Genomic DNA, 19,602 nt, shown 5'->3' with positions numbered 1-19,602 from the left:
AAAAGCTTAAGCCATTGGATGAAATGACACTACTGGTATATGAAAGCATCCATGATCCAAAGTTTTCCCCTTGTGATATATTTCAAACACACTTCCAAAGCTGATGTATGTAACTGGTTAATTGCCATTATAAAATCTAAATTTGGAACCTAAACTGATGAGTGAATCACCAGCAGAAAATAATCCCGGACAACTGCAGTTCAAGCAAAAGGCCTTGCATTTGCAAGTTTAGATTTATTTATCTACATTCTTCAACATTTTCAAGATTGTACAAACATGTTTCTAGTTATTTCCACAGATTCTAACAATGTCTGGAGAAGAAATATATATGCATTCATTTATGGAAATAAATTGCTTCAACAAACATGAAACTCTAGCTCCCACGGTATGTAGTGAAGGAGAATGGAGAGAAAATAATGGGAACATGAAAATGTTCTGATCTCTGAGACTCCTTGATCTCAAAGACGATGGAGACATAGGGAAAGAAGCCACTAGGAGAGTACTTCCCCGTGTTGAAACTTATTCGATAAATACCAGGCTCCACATTATCCACAATGCTCATCAGATGGCCACTCCGTCCGTCATTGTCTGTAATTGAAGACCCTTGAAATATCCAACCCCTTGAATCTGGCTCACCAAACAATGGACGTGGTTGAGTTCCCTTCCACATTTCCAGCCGTACCTCAATGCCAGCACCTGGAGATCCACGAGAGACATCGAGGACATGGGTTGTGATAGGAGGGCGGGTCCTAACTGAAGATTGAGAAGCTTTGATGGCAGGAGCTCCAGAAGCTGCAGTCAGATGGGCTCCAATAATTTTCACACGGTCTTCTACAATAAAAGGTTTGACTGAATCAAATTTTTAAATCAATGACACATAGAGGGGAAGTTCAGTTCCTATCATCACAAACAAAAGTGTACTTGTCTCGGCAACTCAAACTTGTGGCTGGCTCCAAAAGTGTATGCTGCAATTCATGCCATCATATCTTTTTCTATAAAGTGGGGTCTGTCCACATAGGCAATCAAGACTTTCTTCAATATAAAAATAGTCTTGAACTTACCAGAAGTCTGGTAAAGTCTACTAAAGTAGTTGAAGACGAGAAAACTAGATCCAAAATAAGATACGGGCACAATAATGTGGATGAAATGGGTCAAATTAGACCTCCTAGGACATGCATGGACATGTAGAGGTTGAAGAGATGGATAAAGCAGCTAAGTGGCCACGCATAGTTTCAACAGAATTGGGCAAATTAGTTGTTTAAATGACTTAAAGGAGCGAGGTGTAAAGCAGTTTTAATACAGAAAGGAGGATACCTTCTGCTTTTGTTGCTTGGGTGGCAGAATATTCTCTACCAGCTGGAGGATATTTGTCTTTACCAGTGAAGAGCTTGGCAAGACGTAGTTCAGTTATCTTCATCTGCTCCTGTGCTGCATTCTCAAACTCAACTATGGGTCTGTTTGGGTAACGCTTCTGTAATAAAAAGCAAACAGGAATATAGAGTGACCAACTAGAAGCATATTTGTGTGAAACAGCTGACACATACATATAATATTTGTGTGATACAGCTGACATATAAAGAACAACTGCAAGTACCACACACGTATGTTAGATCTGGGCACAATATAAAGCACAAATTCTCAAAGAAAATTACATTTTTCTTCTGAGAGAAAAGGTCCAAATGGTCAATAATCAACAAATCCTGAGTAGGCCAATATTTTCACAGATTGCTTAGTGTCAAAGAAGATTTCACTCCCAAGAATCTATGGGTGATATCTAGTATCCTTTAACTTACTGTCAATAAGTAAGCATGTAACCCACTCTTAAGAAGATATAAACTTACAAGAGAACCTCACTTACTAACATTTCAACAGGGTTAAGCATTGAATTCGATGACCAATTTCAATATTCTTTCTAGTTAGTACATGCCATAGGCATTATTAATGCATAATGACCCCCCACCCCCACCCCCCCAAAAAAGGAAAAAGGAAAGGGGGGGGGGGAGGGCGGGGGGAGATGTGTCAGTACCAAATACACAAAATAAACAGGAAAAAAATAGATGACGAAGAATTTATTACCTTCAATTCAGCAATAACTTCAGGTGTACTCCTACCAGATGCACATATAAGAAAAACGAACCCAAACTTTTTCCTGTAACGAGAATTCCACTCAAATAGTTCCTGCAAAGACATTTTTTCTTTTAATATTTTTTATTAAAAACCATCAAATAGCACCCAAAAAACTAATTTGGAAGTTCCAGTACAACATTAAGTAAATTCTCATATTGAGGTAGTTGAATGGAGTAGAAGCATTGCGATTCCAATTTATAAAAACAAAGGTAATATTCAAAGCTGCAATAACTATAGAAGCATAGAACTAATGAGTCATACTATGGAATTATAGGAGAGGGTTATTGAAACCCACCTGAGGTAATAAACTACTATTACCGAGAACCAATTTGGTTTTATGCGAGGAAGATCCACGGCAGAAGCTATTTACTTACTTATGAGAGTCATGAAAAGATGAGGGGTTATTGATCTAGAAAAAGCTTATGACATAGTCCCTAAAAAGTTAATCTAGCAAGTGCTAGAGAAAAGTGTTCCATGTAAATATGTAGACATAATTAAAATATGTATGATGGTGAAGTGACTTGTGTAAGAACTATAGGGGTAACGTAGTGAATTCCCAATTACAATTGGGTTACATCAAGGATCAACTTTAGGCCCTTATTTGTTCGCACTTTTCATAGATGATTTAACCAGAGACATTTAATATGAGGTCCCTTGGTGTATGTTTTTTTTGCTGATGATATTGTTCAGGTGGATGAGACAAAAAACATAGATTAACACCAAGTTGGAGTTATGGAGATCAACCTTGATATTAAAAAGTTTTGAGATAAATAAAATGAAGACGGAGATATGGTGTGTAACTTTAGTTACACTAGGACGGATAATGAGGTGGTGAAAACTGATGAGAGGGAGATTCCACAAAGTGATTATTTTAGGTATTTGGGCTAAATCCTAAATAAAGAAGGTGACACAAAGGACGATATTTCACAAAGAATTAAAGTATGACACATGAAGTGGAGAGGTCGCATTCGGAGTGTTGTGTGATCAATGTATTCCTTACGATAGTCACACGATTGGCTATGATGTATATTGTAGAATGCTGGACAATTAAAAAGTATCATACAGATAAACTCATGGATGAATTGATGTTGGGTCTCATTCAGTGGGAGAAAATTATTATTGGTGGGGACCTAAACGGCCATGTAGGCAATGATTGTAGAGGCTATCAAGAGGTGCATGGAGGATACAGAGTTGGGGAGAGGAATGCAGAGGGGACCTTAGTGTTGGACTTTGCGATAGTGTATGACCTGTGCATTGCAAATACCTTTTTTGAGAAGAGAAAAGAGCATTTAGTTACTCACGAGTGGATTGCATGCAAGCAAAATTGATTTCTTTCTTACTAAAAGATCTGATAGACTGCTTTGTAAAGATTGTAAGGTCATAGCAGCAGAGACTTTAACGGCTCAACATCGAGTGGTGGTCCTGGATATAAACCTTAGTATGAGGCAACACAAGAAAGTGAAGCAGTTATGCCTTAAGATAAATTGGAGGCAACTACATGGAGTGCCCCTAAAACCCTTTACCGATAAAGTGGTCAAACAAAGCACGTGGGACTGTGTAGGGAATCCTAACGAGATGTGGACTGAAATGACAACTTGCAATAAGAATGTGGCTGAAGAAGTCCTAGGGATATCAAAGGGTCTCCCAGAGAGACCTGGTGGTGGGACAACAAGGTCCAGGCTGCCATTAAGACTAAAAAAGATGTTTTAAGACTTGGCAGAGGACTAAAGGGGCAGAGGACTAACGAGGCAAGATATCATACAGCTAGGAATGAGGCTAGGAAGACTGTGGAGAAGCTAGGGCACAAAAATATGACGATCTGTATGAAAACCTTAATACAAAGAAAGGGGGAAAAGAGATTTATAGGATAGATAAAATAAGAGTAAGGATGAGCCAGGATTTGGACCATGTCAGATGCATTAAAAGTGAGGATGGTAGAGTGCTTGTACGGACTGAGGACATTATGAGATGGGGCGATTATTTTGGTAACTTACTAAATGGTGATACTGTGACTGATAGGGTGGACCTAGATGTGGAGGGGAGTAGATATGAATCCAACACACCCGATGGACATTTATTGCAGAATCGAGATTATAAAGGCGTTATGAAGGATGAATGTAAGTAAAACTCTGTGACCCAATGAGAACCCAATCGAAGTATGGAAGAGCTTAGGAGAACAAGGGGTGTCCTGGCTAACCAAGTTGTTTAACAAAATTTTGAGTACAAAAACCATGCCGATTGAGTGGATGATATGCATCGTAGCTTTGATTCGATTTAGAAGAACATAGGTGATGTCTAGAACTGCAATAACTATAGAGGCATAAAACTTATGAGTCATACCACGAAACTATGGGAAAAGGTTATTGAACCCACTTAAGAGAGGAAACCAAGGTATCGGAGAACCAATTCAATTTTATGCCAAGGAGATTCATAACAAAAGCTATTTACTCCTAAACAAGCTTATGAAAGTATTTAGAGCCCACAAAAGGACCTCCATATGGTCTTTATTGACCTAGAGGAAGCCTATGACAGAGTACTGAGAGAACTCATTCAGAATGTCCTAGAGAAGAGAAGAGAAGGGGGGCATGAATAACTATGTAGATATAATTAAGGACATGTACGAGGAAGTGGTGACGAGTGTCAAAATGACAGAGTGTCAATGTAATGAATTCCCAATCACAATTGGTTTACACCAAGGATAAGTTTTTTAAGTCCTTATTTGTTTGCACTCATAATGGATGATTAAATCAGGCATATCCAATACTCGGTTCCATGGTGTATGCTATTCGTTGATGACATTGTTCTGATAGATGAAACAGTGATGGAATTAATACTAAACTGGAGCTATAGAGATCAAGCTTGGAATCAAGAAGTTTTATGATAAGCAAAACAAAGACAAAATATATGATGTGCCCTTCAATCAATCTAGAGGAGGGGAGGGAGTGGTGAAACTTAGGGAATGGGAGCTACCCCAAAGTGACTGTTTTAAATATTTGGAGTCCACATTAACAAAGAGGGGGATGTAGAGGATGATGTTGCCCACAAGATTAAAGTGAGATGGATGAAATGGAGAGGTGCATCGAGAGTGTCATATGACAAAAGAATGCCTATTAAACTCAAGGGAAAATTTTACTGGATAGTTATACGACCAGGTATGACGTATGGAGCAAAGTGTTGGGCAATCAAGAAGAGTACTTTGAATAAACTAAGTGCAACAGAGATTAGAATGTTGAGAGGGCTGTGTGGCAAGACCAGGAGAGATATGGTAAGGAATGATTGTATTAGAAACGATTTGGGGGTTGCACCAATTCAGGCCAAGCTCCATGAGAGCCGGTTGAGGTAGTATGACCATGTTCAACGAAGAAATGGATGCCCCAGTAAGGAAGAATGACCAGATTCAATTAGAGGCACTCAGAAGAGGTAGGGGCATGCCTAAGATGACCATTGACAAAGTGGTACAAAAAGATATACATATGGTAGGGCTCAATTCTAGTATGACTTCGGATAGAGTTTTGCGAAGGATAGGGACCCGTGTTGCCAACCCCTTAATATGGGATGTTCCCATGATGCGTCTTTCACTATTGCTTTACCTTATTCTCTTATCTCCATTTTTCTTCATTTTAACCTCTTTTGTGCTTCTTTATTTTATGACTTCCATATTGGATCCATGTAGCCGACCCCATTTAGTTGGGATAAGGTTATGATTGTTGTTGTTGCATATAGATAAAATCAGTAATAGTAGAGATGAGGATGTTGAGCTAGATGTATAGATCATATCAGAGCTGATTTGGGAGTAGCTCCAATATATGATAAGCTACGAGGAAGTCGTTTGAGGTGGCATGGCCATGTTCACGGAGGCCTCTGGATGCTCTAATACAGAGGAGTGATTTGTTTAAGATGAAGGAACTAAAAGAGTCAAGGGTAGACATAAAGTGACCTTAGGAGAAATGGAAAGGAAAAACATGCATAGCTTAGGCATTGTATCAAGTATGGCCTCGAATAGTGCCGATTGGAGGGCAATGACCCATGTAACTGACCCCATTTAGTTGGGATAAGGCTGAGTTGTTGTTGGTTGCGTCTTAGATAAGTCAGTCTTTAGACATGGTCAACAAGTTGCTGAGTCAGTGTTGAATAGTCAGAGATTCAGTGTAGCAACCACAAAAAAGATGTCAACATCAAATAGCATCCATATAGGATAAATAAGTATATCAGTCAATCAAATAGCAAGTACACTAGAAGTGCATTCACAGGTTCAGGTGGGTTGAGCTAGATGTCTCAGGCTATATGCCTGGCCAAACCCATACAATCATTAAATCAGTAGGGGGAGGGGGCATGCTTGACCCCAGCCCATTTCCAGTCAGCAGGTTCCAGCAACCTGCGTAAAATATAAAAGGGAAAAATAATTCAATTGTAATAAAGATATGGTAAGTTGGGAATTGGGTGGGTATGGTCAGGTCTGGGCCGGGATAGAGTGGGCATGCTAGCCTGTTAGTTCTGGCCCCATGCATAGCCAAGTCCCATTTAGCTTTTGGGCTGGTGGACCAGGCCTCATTAGAGCTGTTTATAAGTAGCACCAGGTTGAAAATTGCCAGCCCATTATCACAAAAGAGACATGAGCATCAATTAAATTATTTACCATCCAACTCCAACCGTAGTGTAAGATTAGGCTTGCAGCCTTGCACCCTAGAAACTCGAGACGGGAAAAGGGACTTGGCCAAGGTCCCCATCGAAACTCTAACCCATAGTTAAGAATAGGTTTAAGACCTAGAAATTTGAGATAAGGGAACATGGACTTGGGCAAAGCTTGCATGCTCAACAGGCTAGTTTTGACTTGTCAAAAAATTGAAAATCCAGAAGAGTTTGTTGCGAACACTCATGTGGTTGGTATAGCAACCACATATGTCCCGTAAGCCCAGTACCTAGACCCAATCTATCAGTAATTGCCATTGCACTGTCACCAAAAACACTGGAACACGAGAACATACAAATTGTATGGAGACCCACCCTAAGAGGAAAGTCTTCTTTAAAATCCACAACTCTCAAATTTCATTTTCTCCTAATTATGATAAAGATGTAACAGGGCCCTAAATGGCTAAATATGAGGTATGGTTCAATGAGCTCAAATAAGACAGGACAACAAAAAGGTGGTAATTTTGATTATCCCACCCATACTAGATCTTGGGTCATAATATGATTTCTCAAACATCAAAGAACATCAAAGAAACAGAAGAATTGGAATCTCTGCACAAGGAAATGGCCTCATTCCAATTCAAATTCAAATAGATCTTTTCAGCTATAACTAAGAAAAATAATGGTAACCCCCCTCCCAAAAGGTACACAATAACAAGGTTAGCATACTATTTTTGGCAAGTAAAATAAAGCCAACTTCTAGTCAGTCCGTCAATTTCGAAAAATATGACAGCATTAAGATCATTAGTGCTAAAAAGAAATGGCTTAAACATATTATAGAAATACTGTATGCAAACCTGTAAGGTGGAATCAGTAGCGGTTGCTAATGCAGTTGATTGCTCACCTTTGCTCCACCTACCCAGAATTAAATGCAGGATAAATAAAAGCAGAAATATAACAGAACTTGCATAAATCAAGATGCTACATCCATTGAGTGGAATAAAATGAATATAAAAGTAATAAGGTAGTGAATAAGTTAGAAGTTATAAGGGTTCACAACAGATTATAGACTAGTGAGAAAACTTCCTACTCTGCCTTAAACATCTCTCTTTCATTTTCTTCCTTCCTTTGGTTCACTTGCCATTTTCTGTTCGTGCCTTTTATTACTATTATTATTATTATTTTTGGTGTCATCCTCATCTTTAATATAATTTTTACAATATCAATCTCAAAAATGTACAGAAGCCAACCTCTAACACCAGGGTTTCAAAATTACACTGGAAACAGATTGGAAGACAAACAAAGTCAGGTGTACAAGAAAGAATTAAAGGCTTAAAAAATAAGTCCTCTTTCAGCGCTGAGGAGGAGGAAATGTTCACTGAATTTGAAATCTAAAAGTCAAAGTTCTAAATAAAAAAAAAAAAAAATGCCAAAGAACCTGACATGCCAAATACAACCACTACTACGCAGAGTCATAGACTACAGATTTGAATGAAGCAGCCTGCAATCTACCGCACGTCAACACATGGATTTCTATCATGATTTAGCATAGAAGAAAGAAGAAAGAAGTTCAATGTTGGGGAGAATTTGTAAGTCTAAACAAGCAAATTCCTACTATGATTCGTAGAATATAATCCATCCCAGGTAAAAACAGATATCACTGGCACTAATTTTTCCAGAAAAATTAAACAAAAGGGCGTTCAGTTTAAGAAGCAACCCGTTTCCAGCTTAACCAAGACTACCCAGCATCAGAGAGACAGTAAGAACAATAAGGTAGGGAAAAGAAAAAACTCAACTGTGCACTGGTTTCACTTTTCTGGTTCCCGGATTTTGAGTCTCCAATCTGCGGATGGGCAGCAAATGCTTCAAGCCAGCCATTAACATCAACCTGCAAAATCAATTAAAAAACAGCAACTCAACATCAAATTCCAGCGAAGAACACGAAACCCAACTCCAAACCCTCAAAATACACACACACACATACAACAGAAGGGGGGGGGGGGGGGACGGACGATTGTAGTAGTACCTTGTTGAACCATATCTCTCTCGCAGCTTCAACGGCTTGTTCGAAGGAAACAAATGGGGCGATCGCAGCCATTTCCCTGGCGAAGGCAGTACTACCACAGCACGCCAGGAAATCTTTCTCTTCAAAACCGAATTCCATGGCTTCTCTCTCTCTCTCTCTCTCTAAACAAATTCCGATGCTCAGATCAGACTCTGCTGCCGCTGCTGCGTGCAAAGTGGCCGGAGAAAGATCAGCAGACAGCGATGCAACTAAGGATGACACTGAATTTATAGAAACACTTAAGCCGTTTGATAACGCTTCTGCTGTTTCTGTTTCAAGAAACGACAGAAACAGAAATTACTGTTTCTATTCCAGAAACAGGTAAGAAGGGTATTTGATAATTCTTATTTCTGGAAATAGAAACGGGTAAAAAGGTGTTTGATAAATTCTATTTCTGGGAACATTTTTGACAGAATATGATTATAAGAAATTTTAATGAAAATAATTCCACTTTTGTTACTTTCTTCAAAAACTCATGACCCTTCATTTTAATCAGACATACAACTACCAATTTCCTTATCTCGAACTTACATCATAATTTTACTCCTCAAGAAATGTCAACCAATAATAGTAGATTAAAATACAAATATTCCGGGTATGCCATATGTCTTACAAGTTCCCAATAGTTGGTCATTATCCTCTAACTACCACCTTTATTTATGTCTATGTTATTAATAGCCTCTAGGATATCGGTATATATCCTTCGCTTTTCCTCAGATACATCCATTTCATTTTTCAGTACTCTAGACTTCTCCTCTTCACTTTTGATTGCTCTTTCCAAGTAACCTTTCACAAAATCAGAGGAAGGTGCTGATGGAGAAGACTGAGCTCCAACCATTGAATTGCTTGTTCCACAATCGGAAGACTGTGCACTTGTCAAATTACTGTCTCCATAAATCCATCGAAAAAATTTACAACCTCGATCAAGGGGCTGCAATTACTCATCAATTTAGTTTTGAAATGTATTTAGATAATATAGGTCGAATAGTATGCCGATTAAAAAATAAAATAAAATAATTATACCCCATTGGATTTAGGACAACACCAGAAACGACGATTAAAGTTCATTGCTGTCTTCGCGACGCGTACCTTGCACTGTCCCTTGCCACAATCACATAAGCGAAATTCATCTACCCACATAAAATATTCATTATGCCTTGGGCATTTGAAGAACGATCTTCCTCTATTAGGCCCATTTTTCGTTGTGTACTTATCGCACAAATGATTACAGTAGTCATACCTTGCCATTGCTGTGTCAGTGGAAGACATCTGTACAGCACAAAGATTACAAGTCATCCCAATGTAAACATTATGAAGTGAACAGAAGTATTTTTACTAACACCCTATACACACACTCGAAGGAAAAATGGTGACCTAATTTTTGTGTCTACCTTTTAATAGATAATGAATTCATTTAGCAAAAGTTCAGGATCAATTTAACGAAATTGTAGACATTCTCCTTGAAATTGCCAATTGGTTGGCTATATTAAGACGCACTATAGACATTTGTCTCGCAGATAGTCTTTAGGAGACATTAGATGCGGAAGCATGGTACGCAGGAGTATCAGGATTCATTGGGTCATCAATTTGTTGTTTACTTCCAAGCTCATTGAACAACTGATCTTGAATAGCTTGTTCCTTAATGTAATTGTGGATCCCACAACAAGCGACCACGATTCTTGACTGATCTTCAATATCGTACGCCTTCATACTTTTTAATATGTGGAATCTATTTTTCAATACACCAAATGTTCTCTCAATAACATTCCGCAGTGATGAATGTCTGTGATTGAACAATTCCTTAGCTGTCCTTGGTCCAGGCCTACCTTCACCATAATCTTGCAAGTGATACTGTTGTCCTCGGAATGGCACCAAGTACCCCAGTTGACTGGCGTAGCCCGAGTCAACAATATAATATTTGCCTTCAAATATTATGGAAACATTTATGGGATTAGATCTATATTCCCTGTCTACTATATGCGGAAATACAACACAAAAGTTCATAGTACATTTTTACATGATGGGGGATGAGGAAACCCTAAGTTATCATTGGTTCTTGCTGCATCCAATACCCTTGCATCATGTGCACTACCCTTCCAACCCACATACACAAATGTGAATCGCATGTCAAATGAACATGTACACATAACATTCTGTGTGATCATACCCTTTCGATTACGATAACGTATCTCTTCCGACCTACGTACGATGACACTTATATGGGTGCCATCAATAGCACCAATGCAATCCTATTTTCCGTTGAACATAAGTTAGTCCATATAATTGTGTAAATTGCATTGATATTTCATTGGAAACATCGAAATAAATAATCACCATCAGAAGTCTCAGATATCTTGAAATATGGATAGTACTTTGGATTGTTGGTTATCTCTGGAGGTACCACATCAAAATTTGGTGGCCTGATCTTCTCTAGCGACAAATTTAGCATTGCTTGCAACACCGTGTGGAAGACAGCACTAATCGTCTGTCCTGAACGATTGAATCGCCGTTGCATTTGTCTATTACTTAAACCTTGACCTACTATCATGAGGAACATCGTTAGCTGCTCATCTACTCGAATGAAACGGCTGTTCGCTAGCCAGCCTCTATGTACCATTCGGTCTCGCAGGTTGAGAAATACATGTCTCTCGAGTCTAAACTCTTGGTAACACACATCAGCATGACCTGCAAGAACCTCAGCTACCCTAACAGGTCCTGTGTAACTACTATCATTCAGAGGTTCTCTCATCCTATACATACTGAGAATGTTTTGGAATTGGTGTACTATAACCATGTCATCATCGTCTGACGATGACCCTGTGATGTCGGTTGGAAATTGATTTGACATCCCTGTATGAATAGACACATTCAATATACAAAGGAATAGAGTCCATAAATGTACCATCTAATAGCATTCTAATCTACTAACAAGCAACAATCCATCCTGAAATTGTCATGATTGACAACTACTTACTTTCCTGTTAATATAGTGAAATTAACATGATCTTATATCCCAAAGCTGATCAAGAAACACATAATAAGATAAAAAGCATAATATTTCACAATCATAAACAGTCATCTCCACTACTGTAAATATGAAGCACACGCAATCAAAATAAAACAAAGCAACATGAGTCAAACATCAACATCATCCATAGTATGATAAAAGACATAAGTGTGTCAGTCAATATGAGGCATATAAAATCCAAACAAAAGATTTCTGTTCATTCATGCTCCCTTCAAACCATTCAATTCAGAAACTGTTACTTTCACTCCTTCAGACCATGTAGCATCCATAACCTCCTGTCAGGTCTCACTTCAACAAAAGACATGCGCCATCTAGGGTCACTGTGTATCTTACGCTGCGCTAACACATACAAATCCGTCGGGATATCTTCCAAACTGTCCAGTAGCTTTTGACAGCTGATCATGCTATATGGTCCATCAACAATAGGGTCAGGTGGTCGGGTAACTGTTGAGGTGGCAGAGGTTGATCCCTTTTCCATCCTCCATCGGACGAAGGTTCTAAAGTCCTCAGCGGAGTTCGTCAGTGTCCGTGTGTGGCTCTTCCTCCTACGATCCGTAGGAGTCCTATCAAGTCGCCGCTTCGGAGGAGCTGACCCGTTGGGTGTCCCAGTACAAGCATCACTGTCATCATTATCAGTGTCATGTAAATCATCATCAAATTCAAGGTTAGTTGACGTTGGAGTTACAACTGTTGCCTGTGACAGACCTCTATCCCCATGGGCACTAGAGTCGGAGAAGATCTCTAACAACTCTGGCCACATGGGGAGACCATTTCTTCTATACTTTGCCCAATCCTTGTTTCCCTGTTATTCAAAATATTTTCAATTAATCATCACATTTTTTTCAAAAATTGACAAAAAACCGTTCTATAAACCAAAGATCCTATTCATACCTGAATAGCAGATTCCCATACTGAATCATCAGCTGTGGCAGTCCGAGCATTCGCATCCCATCCGAAACCAGTTGTTTCTAACAAAGCCCTGAAGCTGTTGTACTCCTTGCGTAACTTATTCATCTTGTTACGCAGTTGTACTTTCGCAAAGGGCCTTTTGAATTCGGCTTCAAGCCCTTTTGTAATGTTGTCCCAACCAACCTTTGTGAATGTTGAGTTTGTCTTCAATCCGTTTCGGACATTATCAACCATGAGATTGATGAATGATCTTAGCTCTGCTTCATTCCAGATTATAGTACTACTTTTGGGGGTTGGGGATCTTGGGGATCTCATATCTCTGAACAATCATTAGAGGGAAAGTAACACATTCAAACACAGACAAGAACATGAAAAAAAAAATTCAAAGAAATAGGAATAAAAATATTTAGCAAAATAGGAAGAAAAAAAAGTGCCCATATCTTAAGAACACCTAAATCACAGTAAGAAACTCTCGCCCAAAAGCCCTAACATGAAAAAAAGTGCCCCTATCTCACTTTCTTACATAACAAGACAATGGTACATATATTTACTCTTTCAAGTAGGATCGATAAAGGGTCATATCATACTGTACAAACCCCTTTTCCTTTGCTACCATCATAGCAGAATTCGAGATGATAAACATGACAACTTCCATAGACACTAGACATTGAACTCAATAAAACTTGAAAACTCAAGTCTCACTATCAAAGTTGGATTACCAATAATTTTGTCTTCACTAATTAGGACTATACAAAACTGAATGGAGACTGGATCTTTAAAGTGAGCAACCCAAGATCACCCTTCATTGTAACCTGGTCCAAACATAGGTCAGTCTTGGGCACTACCCGCTGTTAACTTCCTAAATTAAACAAACCTAAAATGATTTAAACCCATAGTTCCCAGCTGGTCTTGTTAGCCCTTTTTCAAAGAAGAGAGCAGACCTTAATTAGGCACAAATCAGTTTCTGAAAGTTGGGCTGAAAGCCTGTTTGCCTAACCAAGTGTCTATATTAGTTAAAAGGCATCCACGGATGATCCAAAGATGCATCAGATGGTCCCAATGGTCCTTTCATAGCACATCTGTTTGACCAAATATCCACTTAGAAGGATAAGCTTAACTGATAGAGTTTCCAAGAATCTCTAAACAGTGAATGGATGAGATAGAAACACAAGGTGGGGATTACCACAATAGTTGATAGTTACAAGACTCCAATGTTCTCTTATGTCAGTAGGATTGTTTAGTTTCTTTCTAAATAGTAATAAGAGTAGTCATTCAGGTTGTAGGAAAGGTTATGAATAGGCTAATCAAGCTCATGTTCCCTGTTCTTGTTCTTTCTCTCTCTAGAACAAGTGAAGTGCATGAGCTATAGAAGGAGAAATGAGAAATAACAATGCAAGCAATAATATTCATAAGTACCAATAACCCACTTCAATTCATTGAGTAAATTCGCATATAAGAGATGGATCAATGAACACAAGTCCACCTGTTATCAAACTCAAAATCTGAAGCAGTTTCATGCCTTTGAAGCTAATAAGGGAGGTGGAGGCAGTTGTGAACTTAAGCATCTTTTTAAGATGGCTGTGCACTGTGAAAGCCATAGATGAACCCTAAATCGAGAATTACAAGTTCGACTGTGAAATCCATAGATGAACCCATAGATGAAATTCAATACCAATCTTAATGGAGAATTAGAAGAAAAAAAAACCCTAAATCGAACAAAAGCAGTGGCCAAACTTATAAATCCAATATGAAAAAAATCACTTACCGAGATCTCCTGTTGGCTGCTTACGGTTTGGATTCTTAGCCGAACTTCAAACAGAGTCAGAGGAATGGTTTGCTGTTCAGATTTGCGGGGAAAAAAGGCTTTTATCTTTGGATGTGAGAATTTCTTCAGAAACCATACGAATCTCTGCACGAATCGTACGAATCTTCCGTATGGTTCACGAGATGAGCAATAGATCGACCAATCTAGGGTTCACGGGATGAAGATGGGGAAGGAATCGTACGGTTCCAGAGGCAGAGGAGGTTCAATCTCTATCGTAGCTTGCATTCTTCGCAAGCGAATCTTGACTTCTTCTCCTTTCACTGTGAAGAGGGTGACCGCAGGAGGGGCAGAGCTCTCCGTCGTCGGTTACGCAGGAGGAGCAGAGCTCTCGGTTAGCATCTGCAGGTCGTCTTCAACGGTTGTACAGGGAGGCATATCTCAATCTTCGAATGAGCGGAGCTCCCTGTCGACGATCTACGCCGGAGGAGAAGAGCATACCGTTGTCGGTTACGCACGAGGAGCAGAGATCTGGATGCACAGTTGCAGGTCGTCTTCAACGGTTGTATAGGGAGGCATATCTCGATCTTCGAATGAGCGGAGCTCCCCGTCGACGATCGACACCAAAGGAGAAGAGCGTACCGTCATCGGTTACGCAGGAGCAGAGATCTGGATGCGCAGTTGCAGGTCGTCTTCAACGTTTGTACAGGGAGGCCACTGTCGATCGTCGAATGAAGCTCCCCAATATGTACATAAGATTTTTCAAATGGTCGGTTTGTCGAATGAATGGTTCTGCCTTATTGTTTTGAGAAACAAGCGGAACAACTTTTTCTTGTTTCGTCATTGATGTTTCTTGAAGCATAAATTGTTATAAATTTCAATTTATGCTTCAAGAAACAAGTAGAACACAACACTTTTACCAAACAGTATTTATGCCATTTCTGTGTTTCTGAGAACAAGAAAACACAGAAACACATTTCTGGTTACGTTATCAAACGGACCCTAAAAGGCATGCCCAGAGCACAAGGCTCCCGCCCTGGTGGGGTCTGGGGAAAGTCATAATGTACGCAGCCTTTCAGTTAGTAGTTTATATAATAAGATTCAGATAATCCAATCGGTCGTCAGATTTGGATCCCTAAAGTGGGGAATCCATTCTACAGCCCACCCCATTGACAACTTCATGGGATTGAAACATAAAATACTGAAGAACACCTGCTTCAGAACATCATTCGCAGTTCTAAAAGGCATTTTACCAAAACTATAACCGTATAAGAAATCCCAATACAATATGTACCAACCTATATGACATCACATATCTGTATTTACATATGATAATTCATTGTATTCCTTTTAACAATCATGCAATTCACAAAAGACTTAACCGCACCTATAACAGCAAAGTTGAGTCGTAGATCACCAAGTACTGTCCTTTACAGCTGAGGGGCGTTGGCCTGAAGAAGACCTTCCCTTATCTGTGAAGCAACGTCCTTCACGACTCCGGGCCCATGTGGAATGAAAACAGAAGATGACTTTGATGAAGCTCCAATCTCCTTCATGGTATCAAAGTACTGAGTCACAAGTACCATGTCCATTACATCCTTTGCTGTTGTCCCCGGCACATTAACAGAGAAGGCCAGTACACTATCCCTCAATCCATCCACAATGGCCTGGCGCTGGCGAGCTATACCAAGCCCTGACAGATACTTGGACTCTGCATCACCCTCAGCTCGCTTGATCTGCAATATCTTCTCTGCTTCAGCCTTCTCATTTGCTGCCACCCTCATTCTAGCAGCTGTCGTAGCGTTCAAAATTTAATAATATCAGATAATCAGTGCATCTAACAGATGATTTACTCGATCAATACTATGAATAAGAAAGATATCTAAGTACTTTTGTCTAACTACACTGAGACATCCAGTGTATTTAAATAAATACCACCTGGATTTTCCCACTATTTGATTTGATTGGGTAAGCCTGCTGGTGAAACAATCACTGGCCACAAAAACATATGATGTAACAATCGGACACCCCACAATTTTTTTTATAGGGTCCATTCCCACATTTGATTTTATGCAAATAAAAAAGGAAATTGGGAGTACTAGTAAGGGAGATCCTTGTCTTTCATCATGCATAGATGCATATAGGTTTGAAAACCATGCCAGACCTTAACCCTCAAACATTTACCTGCATTAATTTCATTCATTGCTCTCTTTACACGATCATCTGGTTCAATATCCACAATAAGTGTTTGGACAATTTCATAACCATATGCTGACATAGCCTGTACAATCCAAAATGAAATGAGAATCTGTTTTGAGCAATCTAGTAGGTTCCAAAAGAACAATATAGTGGTTATTAAAACCCCTCCCTTCCAACCCAACCCCCCTCCCCATAAAAAATAACATTGTATATATAAACCAGTCAAAAGATAACCTTTTCAAGCTCTTCGTCAACAGCTTTTGCTATCTCGTTCTTTTGCTCGAAGGCGGAATCCAACTCCAGCTTTGGCACGCTCGCCCTGATAACTGAAAAACAGTAGCACAATTTTGTTGACTTTCAAGCATATTAGTTGTTTCTCAACTACAATATCTAATGTATAATCATGTTGGCTAGCTAATCTCTAAATTTCTAAGGATACTACAATCTCTAATGCTCAAACATGCAAGTTGGCTAACCTCTAAATGTCAAATGAATACAACTGCAGGTCCTATGTGATGAAGTCTAAAAGGAAAAACTTGAGGACTAGAAGAAATACTTGTGCCAAAATTTATGTGAAAGAATTCAGAAGTTTGACACAATAGACTTGAAACATTATAATATTATGAAAGGAATATCTAAACAAAAAAATTAAGTCAAGGTATTTATAACCTTGAAAGAATGAAAAAGATTACAAGGACAGGATTATTTCTTTGAATCAACATTGGATTTTTTGGATATGGTTGTTTACGTAAGGGGATTTTTAGGCATTTTTATGAAAAAAAGTATTCCTAGGCGAATTTCCTCTTCCATGCTATATGAACATCAAGACATCTACTTTTCTGGCCAGTAGTAATAATGTATAACGAAAGACATTTTTTTTTTTTTTTTTTTTTTTTTTTAAAGAATAGAAAATCAAAATACAAATATGGAAGCACCAACAATACTTTACGTTATAAAAACTCCGGAAAATGTAAGAGTTTCAGATTCATACCATCAAAAACATAGGCTTGGATCTGAGCCCTGGTGTTGCTAAGCTTATAGAAAGCATCAGATGCTTTGTCTGCCAAAGGGCGGTATTGAATGGATGCAACCACAGTGACAAAGACATTATCCTGAAAAGACATAATGCTGATCAGAGTCCGCAGCTTGAGAATGTCAAACCTTGAAACATAAAATAAAATAAAATATAAAAAATAAAAAAATAAAAAATAAAAAAAATTGAGTTAGGACTAATAAACAAATGCAATTCTGTAAGCAGCACAGCCAAATATATGATATGTCTAATTAATTACAAAAATGAATACATCCATAGTGGTGGACTGGGAGAGAGAAGTTTTTATGCCAATTGGAGGACGAGATCAAGGACCCCGGATCGATACTTCCATCTGAAAGCAGAGAATCATATCTTACTTGTCAACGCAAGGAGTGGAGTCCATGACCGGAACAAGGGGAATACATTTCATACCACAATTCTGAATCAGAAGATAGATTTCAAGAATTGGCGGATCTATTCACTTTATCAATAACCGAGCTGGATTTGGTAAGGGGGATAGAGCTAAGCAGAGCAAAACAGGTTTCCGTGAGATGGGAAATTAAATCTATTAGCCACATGCGAGGTTTGTGATTAAGATATTGTCTGATAATGAGCAAGGAATATCCATAATCCTGCTAAACAGGTTCGATTGAATTAATAAATTCAATAGATATTTTTTATGAAGAGTTCAACCTGGCAGAATCATGCGCAAATAAAAGAACTTTTACAAAGTTGATTCCTGCAGTTCCATGGTTTCAAGTTGAATGCAGTATGACATGAATCTTCTAACCAGACAATGTTTCCGTGTTCCTGTCCACATGGTAGGACTCTATGGATTCATAGGTGGTGTGACTAGATTAACTCTACGGATTCGTAGGTGATGCTTCTAGATTCATTCTACGGATTCAAGGGTGATGCTCCTAGATTTCATTTTCTTCTTTGTTTTTGTTTGTTTGGTATAAGTCAACACCATAGGCTGTGAGCTCTATCTTCTCCTATAGAAAGTTCCAATGGATACAATTCATAAGGCATCCCAAAGTTTAATACTATATCCTATCATTAGATGAATACCAAATCCATGTTTTAAAGCTGCAAGCTACCAAGTCAGACTCCCTGTGATCCACATTATAATCCTGACTACCTTGTCCCTGTACATGCAAACTAAGTGAATGTATTCAAAGATTGCTGTAGTATTAATACTAGGTTTAATTAAAGGGAGAAGAACAGACTGTCGGCAAGTTTTTAAAGCTGGATTTAATTTCACGTCCTTCTCGATGCAGTTCTATACTAAACATGAAATGTTACAACATAAAGATGAAATGGAAGAGAATAGCAAAAACATTACATTTTCCTTTTTAAATATACTAAAATGCATCCAATTTGGAATATTAAAAAGAAGTAACCTTATGCGGGGGGAGGGGGAGGAACGAAAGAAGAAAGTAAACAAATACCATAAATTTTAATCTAGACATTTTAGGAAAGTGGAGGAAAAGAAGCCATGAACCTTAGTCTTTGTTTCACATCGAATATCAAGTTGCTGCACACGCAATGAAAGGTACCCAGCTATGTTACTTCCCAGACACCAAGGCAAGAAGTGACAGCCAGGCTCGAGCACATCATCAAACTTTCCAAAAGTCTCTTTGATGGCTACGTTTGACTGATCTACTTGAACACAGCAAAGTGCTTGTCCCATATTTGACTCTACCAGCTGAGAAAGACCATAAAGATCAATTGAGAACAAAAAAGAGGAGAAAGAACCAAGTATGCTCTACCAATGCTTAATCAGCAACATAAGTGGGAATTAATTCAAATTGCCAAATTGCATTTGAACCCCATCCCTCACCACCCCC

General features: G+C 38.8%; 3 protein-coding genes across 5 annotated transcripts in view; all 3 read right to left on the bottom strand.

Annotated features, from left to right (window-relative positions):
• Positions 1-199: 199 nt before the first annotated feature.
• LOC122060405 (uric acid degradation bifunctional protein TTL) lies at positions 200-9,041 on the bottom strand. 3 transcript variants are annotated; one of them, XM_042623484.1, is made up of 6 exons: positions 8,783-9,041; positions 8,553-8,644; positions 7,614-7,671; positions 2,077-2,178; positions 1,315-1,471; positions 200-792 (listed from the first exon to the last, which is right to left on the bottom strand). In XM_042623484.1, exons 1-6 carry the CDS (start codon positions 8,918-8,920, stop codon positions 374-376), a joined length of 966 nt encoding a protein of 321 aa, XP_042479418.1. In that variant the 5' UTR covers positions 8,921-9,041; the 3' UTR covers positions 200-373. The 3 variants fall into 3 exon arrangements, with proteins under 3 accessions (XP_042479418.1, XP_042479416.1, XP_042479417.1); XM_042623482.1 differs by having other exon boundaries at positions 200-831; positions 8,783-9,040; XM_042623483.1 differs by having other exon boundaries at positions 200-828; positions 8,783-9,040.
• A 2,837-nt stretch (positions 9,042-11,878) lies between these two features.
• On the bottom strand, positions 11,879-13,046 carry LOC122060517 (uncharacterized protein At2g29880-like). The gene is made up of 2 exons (XM_042623628.1): positions 12,741-13,046; positions 11,879-12,651 (listed from the first exon to the last, which is right to left on the bottom strand). Exons 1-2 carry the CDS (start codon positions 12,990-12,992, stop codon positions 12,091-12,093), a joined length of 813 nt encoding a protein of 270 aa, XP_042479562.1. The 5' UTR covers positions 12,993-13,046; the 3' UTR covers positions 11,879-12,090.
• A 2,660-nt stretch (positions 13,047-15,706) lies between these two features.
• The window catches only part of LOC122060420 (hypersensitive-induced response protein 1-like), a 5,526-nt gene continuing 1,630 nt past the window's right edge, over positions 15,707-19,602 (bottom strand). Inside the window, exons 2-6 of the mRNA XM_042623506.1 lie at positions 19,257-19,460; positions 17,711-17,831; positions 16,954-17,045; positions 16,705-16,801; positions 15,707-16,312 (exon numbers count right to left, since the gene is read on the bottom strand). Coding sequence (XP_042479440.1) covers positions 15,951-16,312; positions 16,705-16,801; positions 16,954-17,045; positions 17,711-17,831; positions 19,257-19,445 — 861 coding nt within the window. The 5' untranslated portion in view covers positions 19,446-19,460 and the 3' untranslated portion in view covers positions 15,707-15,950. The remainder of the gene's footprint in view (positions 16,313-16,704; positions 16,802-16,953; positions 17,046-17,710; positions 17,832-19,256; positions 19,461-19,602) is intronic.

This window comes from Macadamia integrifolia, chromosome 14, assembly GCF_013358625.1.
Source record: "Macadamia integrifolia cultivar HAES 741 chromosome 14, SCU_Mint_v3, whole genome shotgun sequence".
NCBI lineage: Eukaryota > Viridiplantae > Streptophyta > Magnoliopsida > Proteales > Proteaceae > Macadamia > Macadamia integrifolia.
The sequence above is the reverse complement of the archived record's forward strand: the minus strand, read 5'-3'. Positions and strand labels throughout refer to the sequence as shown.